General features: G+C 45.3%; 1 protein-coding gene across 2 annotated transcripts in view; it reads left to right on the top strand.

Annotated features, from left to right (window-relative positions):
• Positions 1 to 17309, top strand: part of LYN (LYN proto-oncogene, Src family tyrosine kinase) — a 113749-nt gene that overhangs the window by 89734 nt on the left and 6706 nt on the right. For both annotated transcript variants that reach the window (XM_069465579.1, XM_069465578.1), the window contains exons 11-12: positions 11071 to 11224; positions 13616 to 13747. In XM_069465579.1, coding sequence (XP_069321680.1) covers positions 11071 to 11224; positions 13616 to 13747 — 286 coding nt within the window. The remainder of the gene's footprint in view (positions 1 to 11070; positions 11225 to 13615; positions 13748 to 17309) is intronic.

Below are 17309 nucleotides of genomic sequence, written 5' to 3'. Positions count from 1 at the left end.
TAAATGCCACAGGCAAGGACTGTATATAGTCCACTCCGCACCTAGAATGGGGATCAGGGGGTTAGTGGCAGACATCAGGCAGGACTGTGTGTAAATGGATGGATGGATGTCAGTCCTTGTAAGCCATGGAGGACCCTGCCTCAGAAGTACACTGACCTGTAGTGCTTTAATAGACAAAGGGTGTACTTGGGGCATAGCATCCCAGTAAAGCTACAAGTAGTGGCTACACTGTTGTACATTCCCACTAGCAGTGTACACGATTTCCAATTTCTCCACATCCTCACGAACACTAATTATTTAGTTATTTTCTGGGTTTGTTTTTTGTTTGTTTGTTTGAGACAGTCTCGCTCTGTTGCCCCAGGTGGAGTGCAGTGGGCTCACTGCAACCTGAAACTCCTGGGCTCAAGCAATCCTCCTGCCTCAGCCTCCCAGGTAGCTGGGACCACAGGTGCGCACCACCACCACCATGCCTTGCTAAGTTTTCTATTTTTAGTAGAGATGGGGGTCTCACTGTTGCTTAGGCCGGTCTTAAATCCTGAGCTCAAGCATTTTCTGGTTTTTGATAAAAACCATTCCTACTGGGTGTGAAGTAGTCCAGTGAATTTTTGCAAGAGATAGTAAATGGGTATTAGTTGACAAACTCCTCTTTCTTTTTTGCTGAGGAAGGTGATTCTCTTTCATGTAAACTTACTGATTTAAATATATATCGGGTTGTTTTTTTTTTAAATTTCCCTTTTCCCTCCTTTTATCCTGCTGCCAACCTCATGAGCATTCTATTTTTAAAGGAAGGGGCCAGTGTGGATGAGTGGTTAAGAACACGAGTGGGGAACCAGCCAGACTTGGGTTCAAATCCTGGCCTTCCTAGGAAAATCTCAACCTCTCCGAGACTCAGCTTCCTCATCTTTACTATGAATATTGCCTCCTTCGTGGGCTCATTTTAGTAATCATAAATGCCTAGCACACTGCCTGGGTGAGCTGGAGCTAATTAATACACAGTCACTGTCATGGTCATTGTCAAGGTGCAGATTTCACTGTTTCCCAGCAGTTTTGCTTGGAAAAGAATATTATAATAACCAAATAAAGCTAAAATAAAATTTCCAAGAAATTTTGACCCCAAAAAGGTAGAGTGCAAACACAGCAATGAATGAGCACCCTGTTCCAGCCCTTCCTTCATCCAAATTATGGATTCAAGAGTACAGGGCTCCAGTGTAGGGGAATAAGTGAATATTGGCAGATGAAAAACTGTTTCTGTAACAAATGTTGAGTGCTATAAAACAAATGCTGTCATATTTGAAGTACAGAGGAGACGTGTTCTTACACTTTCCTTTTGTAAACTCTGTTTTCTTCACATTCTGTTTTGTTGTTGTTGTCCGTGTGGGATTCACTCCAGGGGCTCCCTTTTATAAAGAATCCTTTAGGAAAACTGTAGGTTTAACTAATTGCTACTCATGTTTCAGTTCCAACTTATGAATATTATCATTTATTATTTCATAGGCTTCCTAGGGCTTTTGCACATAATTAATCATGTGAATTCCTCTTTTTCTCACGTGTAGGGAGCAGACACACATCTCTAGAGAGTGAGGCAAGTGATGCCTACTAGAACAGGTAAAGCACCATGAAAACCAGGTTTCGTTCTTTCCTGCTTTTTGGCGGGTTTCTTGTTTAATTTTTCTCACCGCTTGTCTACATGACAAATGGTTTCCAACCAGCCAATTCTAAGATAGGTTGCGTTCTCAGTTCCAGTTTCTCATTTAGACTGGAATTTCCTGGGGTAGATTTTAGCTTTGCTTGAGAGATCACATTCAGCCCCTTGGTGAGTTTCCTTTGATCCCTTTTTTTTCCCCCTCGGTCATCTGACTCAAATGTGAGTTCTTCTCATTAAAGTGGAAAAAAAAAAACCAAAAAAAAAAAAAAACAAAAACAACAAAACAAAACTCACCAAGCCAGATAGCCTGTTATTTGCCAAGTGCTCAGAAAGCGATAGTAATTGGAATGAACACAAGAGCACTAAAGCCAGACTCACAGACAGAGGTTGTCCACACAACACTTCATTGTTTGTCCAAAGCGTGGCTCGAGTTCACTGGTGACGGCAGCGGGTACGTGTGCTGAGCTAACGGTCCGCAGAACACATGCCCGGCGAGGCTAGTGATGACGGCTCAGAGACCAGGCATCTGGTGGCGGGGAACTTACTGGAAGCCTGTCGCATGGCGGAGGGTGCTGGGATTGACAGACTTCTCCTTGGGCCTTTGAGAAAAGCGGGGAAGGACCTGGGTGGCCGTCACTAGTAAGTCAGGCTACTTGCCAGGGGCATTATTTGAGCTCCGCTTGAGTTTGTAAAGCATAATTGAGATTTCTCTCCAGACTCCCCATAGAAGAAATCCATCTTCCACATTCCCGAGGGCCTTGGCTGTGAGCCATTTCCCGCCCCCAGTGTGGTGACAGGCAGCCCGCTCCTCCGTCAGCGAATTCGATGCTGCAGAGCTGGAGTTCCTCGGGAGGGAGGGACCAGCGCCGCCTCCTCCGGGCGGCCAGGCAGGGCTGCGTGGAGCGCTGCGGTGCTCACGCGTGCTCTCCTCGCGTGGGGAATGCGAACGCAGACCTGCCCCTTAAATTTTGTTAGTGGAGAGGGAAATTTAAATAAGTGCGCTCAACTCAAATGCCTCTTAAAACTTTGGTCTGATTTAATATTTTTGACCTCGTGCTCTGGGGAAGAAAGTTATTTGCAAAGTACATAGGACTTTAGATCTTGCGTTGCTTTACCAGCCTGCCCACCATAAGCACGTGCATGTGTAAGGGGGTGTGTGTGTGAAATCATTTCTAGAGGGAAGAATGTACCAAAAAACAGAAACGCACGGCCAGCACCACCACGAAGGTGATGCAGCGGCTGTCCACAGGGGCCTCCCAGACGCTGCTGCAGTGTGACCTCCGTCCCTGGTCCCGCTCGCCGCCAGCCACAACAGCTGGGTCGCCTCCACCTGGAGGAACCGGGGCCTTTTTCTCTCCTGCTGTGGCCTCAAGGGCACCTCAGCAGGGTTAACACTTCCTGTTTCACACCCACGGTGGGAGAGGCCGTCCTGCGCGCTTGTGGTCGGCCGCTGGGTATGACCTTAATTCTCTCTTCTCTGGCCCCACGGTGCCTCTCGCTGCCTCGGCGCCTGACGTGTTGGGGGGAAGCCGTTCAGCTGATGGAGGCGGGGGGGGGAACACCTGGTGACTAACTCCTTTTCTTGTCACCATACCTTCGAAAGGCAGCTCTGGAGGACTATTTATGTAGCGCCAAACAAGGTAAACCTACCCTTAAACTCAGGAAGAATCGGTATTAGTATCTTCTATGTGCCTAGACTTTTCACTGGGTACTAGACACCTGGAGTTTCACCAGGACCCGCCTGGGTTACTGGGTCCTGGGGTTCACTCTTTGACCTACTAGGGTTTATGTTTGTTTGTTTTGTTTGGGGTTTTTTTTTTGTTTGTTTGTTTGTTTTCTGGTTTTTTTGAGACAGGGCCTCGGTTTGTTGGCCAGGCTGGAGTACAGTGGCATCATCATAGCTCACTGCAGCCTCGAACTCCTGGCCCAAGTGATCCGACCCAGTAGTTCTGTTCATCCTCCCAGGGCAGCAGCACACTCAGCACAGGCACGTTCTGTGTCACTGGCTTCAGCCATAGGCATTTTCAAGAGGTTGTCACCTTGCCCCACACTTGGAGCTTCAGTCATAGTGTGCTGTGGGCTCCCTTATCACCTTACTCAATAAACCACTTTTAAAAATAAAAGTAAAACACAAACAGCAAAAGAAGAAAATTTCATCATCATATATTTTCACTGAAGGTACAAAAAGAGGAACTACAAAATGCACGTCCACCGTGCTGTTTGAGCTGAAGAGCAGAAGAAATGCAAACCCATCTAGGCCTACATCAGCTGGCTTTAAACCAGGAGTATGAAAAGTGCACTAACATTATCTCCGTATGGGGTTATTCTCATTTTAGGTAATGGGGATGTTTTTTATTTCAAATTTTCAGTGGCTTCACACACAGACTCTCTAAGACAGAGTTAGACATTAGCACAGAAAGAAAAGGGACGTTTTTAACAGTGTCTTCAGGTGGTTTCGAAAGCTGGGGTTTTCTCACCTTGGTACACCACTGGACCTGGTGTTGTGATGCTGGCATGGCCCAAGGTGAAGGGAATCTCCTCATTTGATTTAGAACTGAAAGACTGAGTTGGTTTCCCAGACCCTCTAAGTCATTGCCCAACCCCGAGCCATGATCCAGAGGGAGAGGCACTGGGGCTGCGTGTCCCTTGCTCTGAGCAGCACCACCCACAGGGTCCCGTTCTGCCAGTTGCAGGAAAAACAGAAACTCAAAGCATGTGTTCTGAGTTGTTGATGGACTAGGGATTCTGCCAAGGTGTTTGAAGCACCTTCATCACCTGCCCCCTTCCCTGTCCCGGCCTCCACGTGAAGCCTCCTCCGCCTCCCAGGCCTGCACGTCTCACTACTGCTGCTCTTAAGCTCCGTTGCATCGGGGCTTCCTCCCCACGCACTATGAAGACAACAGTCCGCGTGTGAGGTTGTTCATAGGCAATATGTTGAGACCAAGGTTTTGTTCCAATCTATCCAAAACTTTAAATCCTAAAATAGCGTAAGTTTACAAGTGTATGATCTAGTGCCATGCCTCTCAAACTTGAATGTGCTGGTTGAGGGCCACATTTAGTGTCCCAAAGGTTGGAGTGGCATCAGCCTGGGCTATATACTGCAGGATCACCGGGGGGTGCCCACTCCTATAGGGTGGAGTTTAATTGCTGTGGGTGGGGGGTTGGGCTGGATAGTGATATTGTTTACAAGTTCCCCCTGTGATTTTAACACACAGCCAGAGTAAAGAAACGCTGGCTTAAGGCCAGGCACAAGGCGGCTCACGTATGGAATCCCAGCACTTTTTGAGGCCAAGTTGGGAGGATCGAATGAGCCGGGGAGTTCAAGGCTGCAGTGAGCTATGATGACAACACTGCACTCTAGTCCAGGAAACATAGCAAGACCCTGTCTCCAAAAAAAAAAAAAGAAAAGAAAAGAAAAGAAATATTGGCTTAAAGGTTAAAATTTAACTGTAAAATACACAGAAGAAAAGTTAAATTCACTTCCAAACCAATGCACTCACCTGTGGCATGATCCTGGGAAAGTAATTTCCTTTTGGCCCCAGAAAAGTTCCAAAGGGAACGAAAGCTATTGCTTTTTTACAACACATGTGGCTATTTGGATGAAAGCATATTTCCCTGCTTAATTTTAGCCTGGTTGTTTTCCTTCTGATATGTGTTAACCACATCCCAGCCAAGACGATATCAACATCTATCTTATTTCCCTCTTTTGAGTCATAGGGCAAAGTTGATTCTAAACCATCTTTGTTCCATTTAGCACCTTCTAGACCATGTGTCTTAGTTTGTTTTGTGCTTCTATAACAAAATACAACAGACTGGGTAATTTATAAAGAAAAGAAATTTATTTCTCACAGTTCTGGAGTCTAGGAAGTCAAGATCAAGGCACCAGTAGATTCAGGGTCTGGTGAGGTCCTTCTTGCTTTGTCCTCACATAGAAGCAGGTGAAAGGGCAAAAAAAAAAAGGGCTGAACCCTGTCTGAAACCTCTTTATAAGGGCCTTAATCCCATCCATGAGAGAGGAGTCCTCAATGCCTCCTCACTTCCAAAAGGCCCCACCTCTCAATACAGTTGCATTGGAGGGTAAGTTTCCACGAAAATTTGGGGGGACACATTCAGACCATAGCACTCTGCATTCCCAGTGGGGACAAGATTGTCCCAAGGGAGTGAAAATTGATCCTTGAGGGGTGAGGAAATCTTAGATATTATTACAATAATTTGTGGCCATCAAAAGTTCACACTTTTCTTTGTATTTAATTTTACCTGTTAAGGATACATTAACCTTAAATTTTAAATGTAATTCAATTAGTCTGTCTAGGTGAGTAATAATGAGTAATAATTTTTTTTTTTTTTGGAGACAGAGTCTCACTCTCACCGGGCTTAGAGTGCCGTGGCGTCAGCCTAGCTCACAGCAACCTCAAACTCCTGGGCTCAAGCGATCCTCCTGCCTCAGCTTCCTGGGACTACAGGCATGTGCCACCATGCCCTGCTAGTTTTTTCTATTTTTAGTAGAGATGGGATCTCGCTCTTGCTCAAGCTAGTCTTGAACTCCTGACCTCAAATGATCCTCTCGCTTTGGCCTCCCAGAGTGCTAGGATTACAGGCATGAGGCACTGCACAATGGCTGTGATAATTCTTTTAAAAAAAGGTTGAGGAACACTGTTCTGGATAGAGACCACCCAAACAAAGCTTTGCGTGTACTTCCTGAGGGGGCTGTCCTGAACTTGGCCCAGGGAAAGTCTGCGATTCCCTTTGTGAGAAGTAATTTTGGCCTAACAACAATTAATTCTGGAAGGAAACCTCAGGATTATTTTTCTCTCTTCTCAGTAAAGAAGTATTCTCTTGGTGAAAATTTTGGATTCCAGAAGCATCTAGTTATCCAACTAATCATCTGTCCACACTGAGCTCTCTTGCAGATGTGACATTAGGATCATGGAGTTGGAAACCTGGGTTTTGAGGTCAGACATACCTGGTAGAAATCCAGGCACTCTCCTCACTCTGTGGCTTTCAGCAGTTTCTTTAATTTTCTAAGCTTCATTTGCATCTGTACCATGGAAGTGAAACCTACTGCTAGATTTGCTATTAGGGTGAAAGATGAATTGAGCGTAAGGGATGTAAAACGGTGTCTGGCGTTATAGTTAGTGTTCAATGCGTGGTGGGGGAAATGGTGGTGGTAAGTATCTACCTACTACCTACCCACCTACCTCTCATCATCATCTTAGTAAAATACCTGAGGGCGCAAAACAACAAAACAATCTTCTGAATCAGATTCTTTTCTTACCAGACAATTTTATGTATTAACAGCTCTCACAGAAGTCAGCCTTTCCAAGCTGCTGGAGCAATAGGAAGTGGGAGTCCCCAAGGACAGCTGAGCCTGGGTTTGATGTGTTTATGTGACAGCTCTGTCTACAGTGCGGAAGGCCAGGGTGCCCTGGGGGAGGAAGAAGGTATTCCATGAAGGAAAAGCTGACCCTGGATTCAATTGGCCAAAGTAGTCTCTGATTTTTCCCTGCTGTTGCAAAATAAAGCCAGATTGACTTTAGCCAAAGTAAATATACCACCCCCCCCCCAAAAAAATTAAAGTTCGAAAAAAAAGAAAGAACAGTCATATAGACCAGGGAAAGGCTAGAAAATGAACTAATTTCATAAGAAGAGAATTGTGATATTTATGACCTCAAAAGCAAGTCACGTCTGAGAGCTTTTATTTTCCTCCCATATCCATTATTTATTCAACATGGCTAATGCTATTGTTCCAAATCTTGTCTTGGCGAATACTAATTATTATTATTTGGAATCTGAGTTCCTTAAAGCATTCTGGCATGGAAAAGAAAGCCAAAATAAATGAGGCTTGTTGCAAGGCTGGTATTATTTCAGAGAATCATTTTTAAAAATGCATTCAGATTTGTGTAAATGCAGAACTTGGGTAAGTGTGATAAAAGCTTTGCTGACAAGTTCCCGGGATGCTTTTCGTAATGAGCCAGTCATCAGAATCCACTACCAATAATGAGAGCCAATGTGTCCTTGCGGCCGTGTGGGGCCCAGTCCACGCCGCGGCACCCATCCATGCGGCCGGTCGGCAGCCTTGGGAGAGAATCTAGCACAGGTTGCTGGTTGCTACTGTCAACTGCAGTTTCAGGCGTAAGTTGGGCTTGCAGCCAACTTCTGCTTTTCCAGGTTCCTGGCCCAGTTTGTATATGATTACTGGAATGTGAGCTGAGTATCCAAGAACTAAGAATTTTAAAAGGCTGAACTCTACTGTGAAGTGTAGTGAGGAAGCTGGGACAGTGTCAGAAGCGACTGCTCAGTTGTTTCTGTCTCATCTGGGCTCCTGCAGCCAACTCTGGTCCATTTCCACCAGGCACTGTTGCTCGCTCTCTGAAAGCCCAACCGTCAGCTCCACTTTATTACGATTAGACTAACACATGCTCGGCCTGATCTTCACTCTCCGCTTTCCCCAGTTTTACTGGCTCTTTCTGATAAGTCTTGTGGCACTTGAATTACCAGCAGACAAAGGGAAACAGAGACATGGCTCCCGGCACCCAGCCTCCGCCACAATAGCCACATTGCATCGTCATCCGTTTCAGTAGTGCCCGTTCTAGAATGAGGTATCTGTGAACATTCTGCCACCCCACTGTTCTGGGCTGCAGAGTCTTCCTAGGCAAAGTCACACCCACAGAGGTGCTCCTCCCTCACCTGGGTTCTGCCCACTGCCCACCTGTTTGACTTCCTACAGGGGCTGTTTCGAGTATTTCCCAGAGGCAGGTCAGGCTTGTGCATCTCCTGAGTGCCAAGGGCTTGTGGGAGTCGGGCAAAGGCAGGAGACACAGTGTCATTGCTATCCAGTCCTGCCCTGACCTTTTCCTTCTGTCACAGTCTGGTTTGCCCCGTGCTCAGTGCTGGGACACAGGAATGTGCATCGCTACACCTGCCCTCGGGTCCACATTCCCCGGTGATCATGGGCAGATACTGGGTGAGGAGCACTCGGGCAGGAGAGGGCACCAGGCACGGCTCCTCAGAGAAGGGGCATCTCACTAAACCCCGCAGGCTGAGTAGGTCGGGGAAGAGGCAGAGAGGGAGGCTCCCAAGCGGAGGCGGGAGGCTGGAAGCCAGGAGTTGGGAAGAGGGGGCCGTGGCCACAGTGCATTGAGGGGCGAGGGCTGCGTCCCTTGTTTCCCCTCCGAAGTGAAAAACGGGGCTGACTAGACTTGGAGACGGACGTAGGACATGCTGATTATTTTGCACAAGATTTTTGTAACCACGAAAATCTCATAAGCCAAATTCTTGCGGCACTGTGCTAACAACGTATTAATGGTATTCCGATCATATTAAAACCCCAGCACAATTTCCAGAGAACTTGCTTTGGTTCTGAGAAGAGGTTTGGTGACAAGGTTCCAACAGATACAAGTGAGATTAGAAAAGGTATGAGGTGTGGCTTCGGCCCTGAAGGTGTTTATTCTCTTGCTGGCGTGATAACACTGAGTACATTAAACAGCATAAAAATAAGAACAAAACTGTGATCAGCAGCTGCAGATGGAATTTGTAAAAATCGACCATCCACTGCGGAAGTAGCAGCGTTCCAGGAGGGCTGGCTGGGCGGAAGGTGAGCTAGGGACTGCAGGGGGGAGGGACGGAAGGGCCAGCACCGAGGAGCCAGGCCTTTGCTAACACTGGAACCGTGTTCAGCTGTATGATGATCGCGGATGCCTCTGTGATGCCTGGGGAAGTCAGTTCCTCCAAGCTGCGCCACCTGGAATCCAAGGTGGAAGCTGGCAGAATACATTTATTCCTGTGTGAAATAGTCCTAGTTAGAGTTTTCTCTCTGTTTACCAGATATAGCTGCTGGGTTTTCTTATTTTCCTTGTTTCCTTCTTTCCCTCCTTCTTGTTTTCTTCCTGCCTTCTCTCTCCATCCCTCTATTCCATCCCCCCCTTCTTTCCCTCTGTCCCTCCCTCCCTTCCTTCTCTTTCTCTCTTTGTTCTTTCCTTTTTTAAATTTCCTTTCTTCCTTCCATCTGTCTTTCTCTCTTTCTTTTCTTCCTTTTCTTTCTCTCTTTCTCCTTCTTTTTCTTTCCTCCCTTTCTTCCTTCCTTCCCTTTAACTTCATAGTTTGGTAATGTCTTCCTTAAAAACCTGATTTTGCCGGCCTGGGCAACATAGCAAGACCCTGTCTTTACAAAAAAATTTAAAAATTAACCAGGCATGGTGGCTCACGCCTGTAGTCCCAGCTACTTGGGAGGCCAAGGTGAGAGGGTTACTTGAGGCCAGGAGTCCAAAACCAGCCTGAGTAAGAGCAAGATCCCGTCTCTACTAAAAATAGAAAAAATTAGCCAGGCATGGTAGCGCTTGCCTGTAGACCCAGCTAGTTGAGAGACTGAGGCAGAAGGATTGCCTGAGCCCAAGAGTTGGAGGCTGTAGTGAGTTGTGTTTGTACTACTGCATTCCAGCCTGGGTGACAGAGCAAGACCGTGTCTCTAAAAAAAAAAAGAAAAAAAAAACAAAGACAAACCAAATTTTGGACTGATGCCACATTTTCTATTAAGCAATGAATGGTAGTTTTACCTCTCCTATGTTATTGTTTTGTTTAAATCTTTGATTCTTTCCTGCTGTCATGCTTTGTTGTCAGAGTGAGTCCTTCAGATCATCCTGAAGGGACTGTGTGAAAGAACTCGGAGAACCGGTTCCATGGGCTGTTGATTAGCCTGACAGAGAGGATGGACACAACCTGTTCTTGACACCCCAATAATTTATTTGTAGAAGCATGTCACTTTCTGCAGCTCTGTTGTCTTAGTCAGTTTGGGCTCCTATAACAAAATGCCCTAGACTGAGAGGCTTAAACAATAGACATTTATTTCTCACAGTTCTGGGGGCTAGGAAGTCCAAGATCAAGGCGCCAGCAAATTTGGGGTCTTGTGAGGGCCTGTTTCCTTGTTCCTAGCCCACTGCATCCTCACGTGGTGGAAGGCAGCTCTCCGGGGTCTCTTTTATAAGGGCACGGGGTGTAACACCCTCCCAAAGGCCCCACCTGCTAATACCATCACCCTGGGGGCCGGGATCTCAACATCTGAATTTTGGGAAGACACAGACACTGAGTCCATGGTTTTCTTTTTCGAAAAGCTGGAATAATGACATCTGTATGTCTACATGTGAGAATGTAGTGGGGTCTTAAAAAAATATTCTTCACACATTAGAAAATAATGAGAAATGTTGCTATTTTTTTTAAGAAAAAGGATTACTACTATTGGAGATTTGGGGGGTAGTTATTTTAGAAAGGGCTCAAATGGTGATTGTCATTACCCACTGTCTTTAAAACCTGACTGATCAGAATAATATACATGAAAAGATCTCAGGGACTCGTAGGTGTTTTGGTTTTCCTTGGTGGCCCTCTACGATGGTCTACCCCAAATAGGAACAGAGAGCCTGTTTCTGTTTCAGATTGCAGAGGGAATGGCGTACATTGAGCGGAAGAACTACATCCACAGGGACCTGCGAGCAGCTAACGTCCTGGTCTCTGAGTCACTCATGTGCAAAATTGCAGACTTTGGCCTTGCCAGAGTGATTGAGGATAACGAGTACACGGCAAGGGAAGGTATGTTCTAATAACAGTCGTTAGGTATCTTCTTACTGTTTCATTTTATTTCGTTTTTGTCTGTTTTTAACAAAACAATTACAGTAGTCGTCATTTTTAAAAAAACTTATTTGGTACAACATTCAAGATGTCCCATAATTGTTCTAAAATGTACTCTCTTGATTAACTCCACAGGATACTTCTATGAGGTTTACAAATGCTATCCTTTGTATTTCAATTAAGCAAAGCAAAACCAAGATCAAGATTCTTTATTTATATTGTTAAAGTTTTCACTCAGACAGTGAAGTACACTTCCCTTAACTATAGAGAAAATATTTGTAACATTAATTCTGTGGTCTTTATTCTGGCCTTTGAATTACAAATTAAAACATGGGCATTATCACACATATAGAACTAAATATAACAAAAATAGATTCCTTTGTTTTCCCACATTCTGTATTATTTATGTGAACCAAAAATGCGCAGAGAGGCGTAAGTCCCCAAGTCCGTGGCACACTGGAGGCCAAGCACAGTCAAGGCTCCGGTGGCTTTTCTGCGGTAGGATCACCGTGGTGCTGACGACCTGAGGATTCCGATGAGAGCTCAGCAAATATTTTTGCAGTGCTCACTCTCCTCCAAAAGAACCGAGCACTTTCTTGACATTCCTAAGCATGGTTTAACAAGGATTTTCTTTTAGCAATATGTTTGTTATCTCCGGAAGATGTACAGAGGTGGTAGGCAGATTGCAAGCATCGTTTTGATCTGAGCATCTCTGGCTTCCGTCATGTCTAGGATGGTTCTCCTCCTGCCTCAAGCCCGTCTTCCCTCATCCTTGACCTTGATGATTATCCTCAGCAAAAAGGCAGGCAAAGGAGAATAGTTTGAGCAAAAGAAGCTAAAAAAAATTTAGCTAAAATGTATTGAGCATTTACAATGTATATAAATGGGGTTTCTATACAGTATCTCATTTATCTTTATAATAACCCTACATGATAGGCATCAATGTTATTATTATTATTCCCACCTTACAGATGAGAAAACTGAGAGGTCCTGTAGCTTTTCATCCTGCAATAAGTGGTAGAGCTGAGATTCAAACTCAGGAGATCGAGCCTCAAAGTACTTGAGTTAGAATTGATCCCCCTGGTTTTGTTAAATTTGACCAGCCTGGAGTCTCACAAAAATAATGCATGCAGAGAGCATGGCTTAATGCAGACAGCACAGTTCTGGATCAGACAGCACACCACCTCCTGGCTTGTCTCAGGACGACAGTAATGACACTTACCTTCATCAGTAAGTGCCATTCATTGGGACCTTCACTGCCAGGCTTCACTGGTATTTACACTGTGCCAAGCTCACGGATCAACCCGCTTAATCCTCACAGCAAGCTGGGGAGGTTCGATTGTTTCTCCATTTTACACATGGAAGCACCAAAACAGCACAAAGACAGTGAGAGACTTGCCAGGATCACCCCAAGCAGGAAACGGCAGAGCCAGGATTCAAACCCGGTGTGTGGTGCCAGCGTGGCCAGGCTCCCGACCACGGCTGCCTGACTGCCCTGTGCGCTGCTCGGGTGGGTGGGGGGTTGATACAGAAACGTGTGGTCCAATTGCCAGGCACACAATGGTCACCGCAAGAGGCTGTCTACAGTCCTCACTGTTCTCATCTGCATTTGCAATCTTGGTTGGGCACCACGAAAAATTCTCAAGCAGAGACACAGTAAAGGCATGTATGTGTGTAAAAATGTGGTTGGTGGAGCCTCTAGCCTTTCCTGGGGGCCTGAGTCTCTGCTTTCGTCAAAGGGCCCCTGCATGTTCCCTGCGCCAGGCCTGCCTGTCCCCGGGCACTTGGTCTCACTGGCTCTTCGTGAGAAATGCAGATTCATCACTAGCTCATTCTGGGCAGAGTGTCATTCCACCTCATCCTGAAAGTGGGATATGTTTTGTCCTATCAGATGAAAGAATGGGACAGGCTTAAAGATATTTATCCACAAAAGTATACTGATTAAAAAATGTTTACATTTCCTATAAACATAGCATGGGTTCATTAGAGAAAATTTGAACATTTTAGACATGCTTTAGAGGCTGGTGTTGAGGGGCAAATGCACATACTAAGAATAAATTCCTTTACAGTCTGTGTCATTTTTTTATGTTAAAGTTGTCTAGTTATAATATACCTAGGATGTGCACAAGAAACTTCCTTCCAGAGAGGAATATGCAAAAGGGAAACAGGAGGGAAGCAAAATTTTTTAGTAAGGTATTTTGCACCATCTCCATTTTGTACTACGTGTATATGTTACCTACTCAAAGTAAATATTTTAAACCAAATATCAAAAGAGGAAGGTGAGGGTCATGCGTCCATGACTTTATGTGTAAGTTTAGATTCCCAAGTGAGAACCTGTGTCTTCTTCCGTAGGTGCTAAGTTCCCTATTAAGTGGACAGCTCCAGAAGCCATCAACTTTGGATGTTTCACTATCAAGTCTGATGTGTGGTCCTTTGGAATTCTCCTGTATGAAATCGTCACCTATGGGAAAATTCCCTACCCAGGTATCGTTTACTTACCTGTTTATGTTCGAGTGGCATATATGAGAAAAAAGTCAGATTGGACAAAGGCATTAGCAAAAAACTCTCTAACCAGAAGCAAAGAATAAGCACTTTGTGCTAGAATTTTATTCTCAACGTATTTAGTGGAAATTGTTCTAAAATATGCTTACACACTTCCCTGCCTTCTTGTTTTATGGAGTGCATATTCTTTTTCTCCACTAGTTAATTTCACCACTCACTTACTGCCTAGAAGGTGCCTGGCACCGTGGGTGCTGAGTTGGGATAGAGCCGACCCCCGTGCTCCTCCACGGCAGTGCACCTCAGGGGCAGGAAACAGACACAGAGACGAGGATTCCAGTGCTTTTCCGTTCTGAAACAGCTTTTGTAAAAAGTGCTCTGGAGTCTCTACCTCTTTGGGTAATGATCACCTGTATTGACCAGCGAAAGTTCCTTCCGCTCTCTAACATGCTGGCATCAGTGAGGATGTGGCTCAGTGTTTCCAGATTGCTGACACCAGAAGCCCAAGAAGCCAGCTTCTGCCCATCCCTCCCTTTTGCTAGGGTCCCTGCAGGTGTGGTTAAGACCAGGGATTTCCCCCAAAGCCTTCTTCACATTCTCCTTAACGTTTGACTTTTAACAAAATTTGTGGATGAAGTAAATTTAAAATTAAATTTTTAGTGTTTAAATCATTCCTTTATTCAAAAAATATCCGAGTGTGCCAGGCACTGTGGGGGCACTATGGATGCAGCGGTCTCCGTCCCTGCCCTCCAGAGCGAACATTCTAGCAGGGAGAGGCTGATGGTTATCAATGGGCGTCCGGCCCGTGGGGTGGTGAGGTGTGCAGTGGAGCCCGCGTGCATGGTTTAGGGATTGGCGCATGCTCACAGAAGGGGGGGGGAACTGCGGGCAATGGCAGGGTCTCAGATGGGAGGGAGGGAGCCTCGGGGTCCCCAGGGGGATAACTGTCCCTACAGGGGAGCAGCCAGTGCATGGGCCTGGCCAATGGGAGCAGGAGGCCAGCGTGGTTTGCGCCTCTATGAGAATTTGAGGAATGAATGAACGAATAACTCCCCTAAGCCATTTAATCTCTAGTAGTTGCCATGCTATGGACTGGAAAGCAGGAGGCCATCGAGTTGGGACACAGCGGCTCGGGGAGAGCCTGGGTGGCCATGTGAGAGTGTCCGTCCTACTCTGCTGGGATGGAATCCGGGGAAGGCTCTGGTCACTCCCCCTGCTGTACGGGATGAGCTGCTGAGAAGCCGGGGCAGGGACCAGCCGGGAGCTGACGACCTTTCTGGGGGGCCTGCACGGTGGGCAGCTGTCCCAGGAAATCCCTCTCATGCCCGTGTTTCATATTCCAGCTGACCCCGGCTCTAGATGCTGAAGTTACTGAATTAACACTGCTGCAAAATAGGAATGATATTTCCGATCAGCCCAGACGTCTCACGTTATACGTCTATATCTCTGTGCCTGTGCCTACATCTGTTTCTATGATCTGTCAGAGAGAAAGCTGATATATACGTAATCTGACACCTGATAAAATAAACTTTTAACCTCATAAAGAATGTGTCATACTGTGGCGTGCTCCTTGTGAGGTGCAGCCGCCACCCCTGAGGCTCAGAGAAAGCGACTGGGCCTCTCACTGGTGGCAAAGCTGCTCTGAGCCCCAGATCCATGTGCCACCCAGGAGCTCACCCTCACCCACTGTGCTCAGCGCCCAGGATTTGGAAATTTTTGATATTTGGGCTGAAAAATCATAAAAAATATATAAATGAATGAGTAGAAGAATGGTGAGACTCACACATACACATACATGTATATATGTAATATATACATGTATATATGTACATGTACATATGTAATATATACATGTATGTGTACATATAATAGAACCAGCCAGAAGCCATCGACTGGTCTGTTCTCCAATTGGCTGGTCCCTTGTTAGAACTGCCCTCTGGGCATTCTGGATTGATGGATTTTCTAGTCAGAAGAGCTGTATGTTACGAGAGCCTCTAGCATTAGGGATTATGAACAGAATCAAGCAATCCTGTTTACCTGAACATCAGAGGACTTGATTCACAGAGAGTGTAGAAATGGTGAACGTTGCCAAAGGATGCCATTTTCCACCACGTTATACAACTGCTCATGGAAGAGACGCCGTGGATAACTGAATTGTCTGAGAATACTTTACCCAGTAAAGTGCTGCATAGATTTTTCTATTTTTTTAAAGTACTTTAGAAGCCATATGCCTACCTCTGCAAAATAAAAAGGAAATAAAATAAAGGAGGGAAAATATAAAAAAGAAATAAGAAAGCTCTGTATAAAGTGAAAACTTATTTTTAGAGGAAAAAACTGCTAAGAGGAAAAAAAAACTGCCAAATGTTATTATCCTTGAGTAAAGAGATGATAGGTTATATTAATTTTAGGTCATATAATAGGTTATATTAATTTTATTGATATATTTCTGAAGTTTGTAATTTTTTACAATGATATTTTTATTAAATATTTTATTCTTATCCAAGTAACATGTGCACATTAGACAGTCATGTAGTACTAAAAAGCTTCTAATGAAAAATTGCCACCTGGGTCCCACGCCTACTGAGGCTCCTCAAAGAAATCTCCTTGCAGGAATTTTGGTTATTTATTTTAGTATTTGCTGCTCATAGTTCTCAATATTATACTTTTATCTCTTGAATAAAGTTTTTTTTTTCCATTTTACTTATTCTTGAGTAAGAATATGGTCACATGGTTTTAAATTTAAGCAATACAAAGAGGTGTAAGGTGAAAGGTGGCCCTCTCTGTCCTTGGCCATACCATTCCTGCCCCACAGCGACCACTGTGATCAGTTTCTAGTTTTGTCCTTTTGTGTCTGGCTTATTTCACTCAGCATAACGTCCCCAAGGCCCATCCATGGTGTGTGTGGCCTGCATCAGAAGTGTCTCACCTCCTTATCTTCGGCCTTTCTCCTCACTCCTGGTCTTCCATCCCACACGCGCCCCTTCTCCGCTGGGCCTGGTGTTCCCGAGCACGGAGCATCTCCATTCAGTTTCTCCAGAATTAGCCGGGTAGGCCCTGGGTGCCACCCTGTCTGGGGCCACTGGCCCCGCGAGAGCCACCCCTCCTGCTGTCCCTCTGCAGGCACCCTGGTTACACTTCTGTCTCAGAAGTGGTTCAGACCACTTCTGCCTCTGGCTGCCAGGGGTCTCTTAGTTTCATCAGAGATGGGATTTTAGTTTCTATTTCTTGTTCTCTTATTTTGTTACAGCAAAAAAAAAAGGGGGGGGTGAGAGAGGAGGTAAAAGATCTTTACTTCATTATCTTAAAACCAAACCTGTGATTATATTTCAGGAAAAGGAGGGGTTTCTGTTTTGCTTTGCTCCTATAAAGAGAAAGGAGTTTTGAAAATGACAAAACTTTCTGAAGCATCATGTCTTTTCTGGCTGTTCCTTACCAGATATATCTGGCATCTTTATGCCAGGTGTGAATCAGAATCAAGAAATTTGTGCTACTGCAAATGCTCATTTCGGTCACAAGCACTGCTCCAACAATAAAAATAATCTGCACT

Source organism: Eulemur rufifrons, chromosome 3 (assembly GCF_041146395.1).
Source record: "Eulemur rufifrons isolate Redbay chromosome 3, OSU_ERuf_1, whole genome shotgun sequence".
NCBI classification, from domain to species: Eukaryota; Metazoa; Chordata; class Mammalia; order Primates; family Lemuridae; genus Eulemur; species Eulemur rufifrons.
Note: the sequence above shows the minus strand (reverse complement) of the source record. Positions and strands in the feature narration are given on the sequence as shown.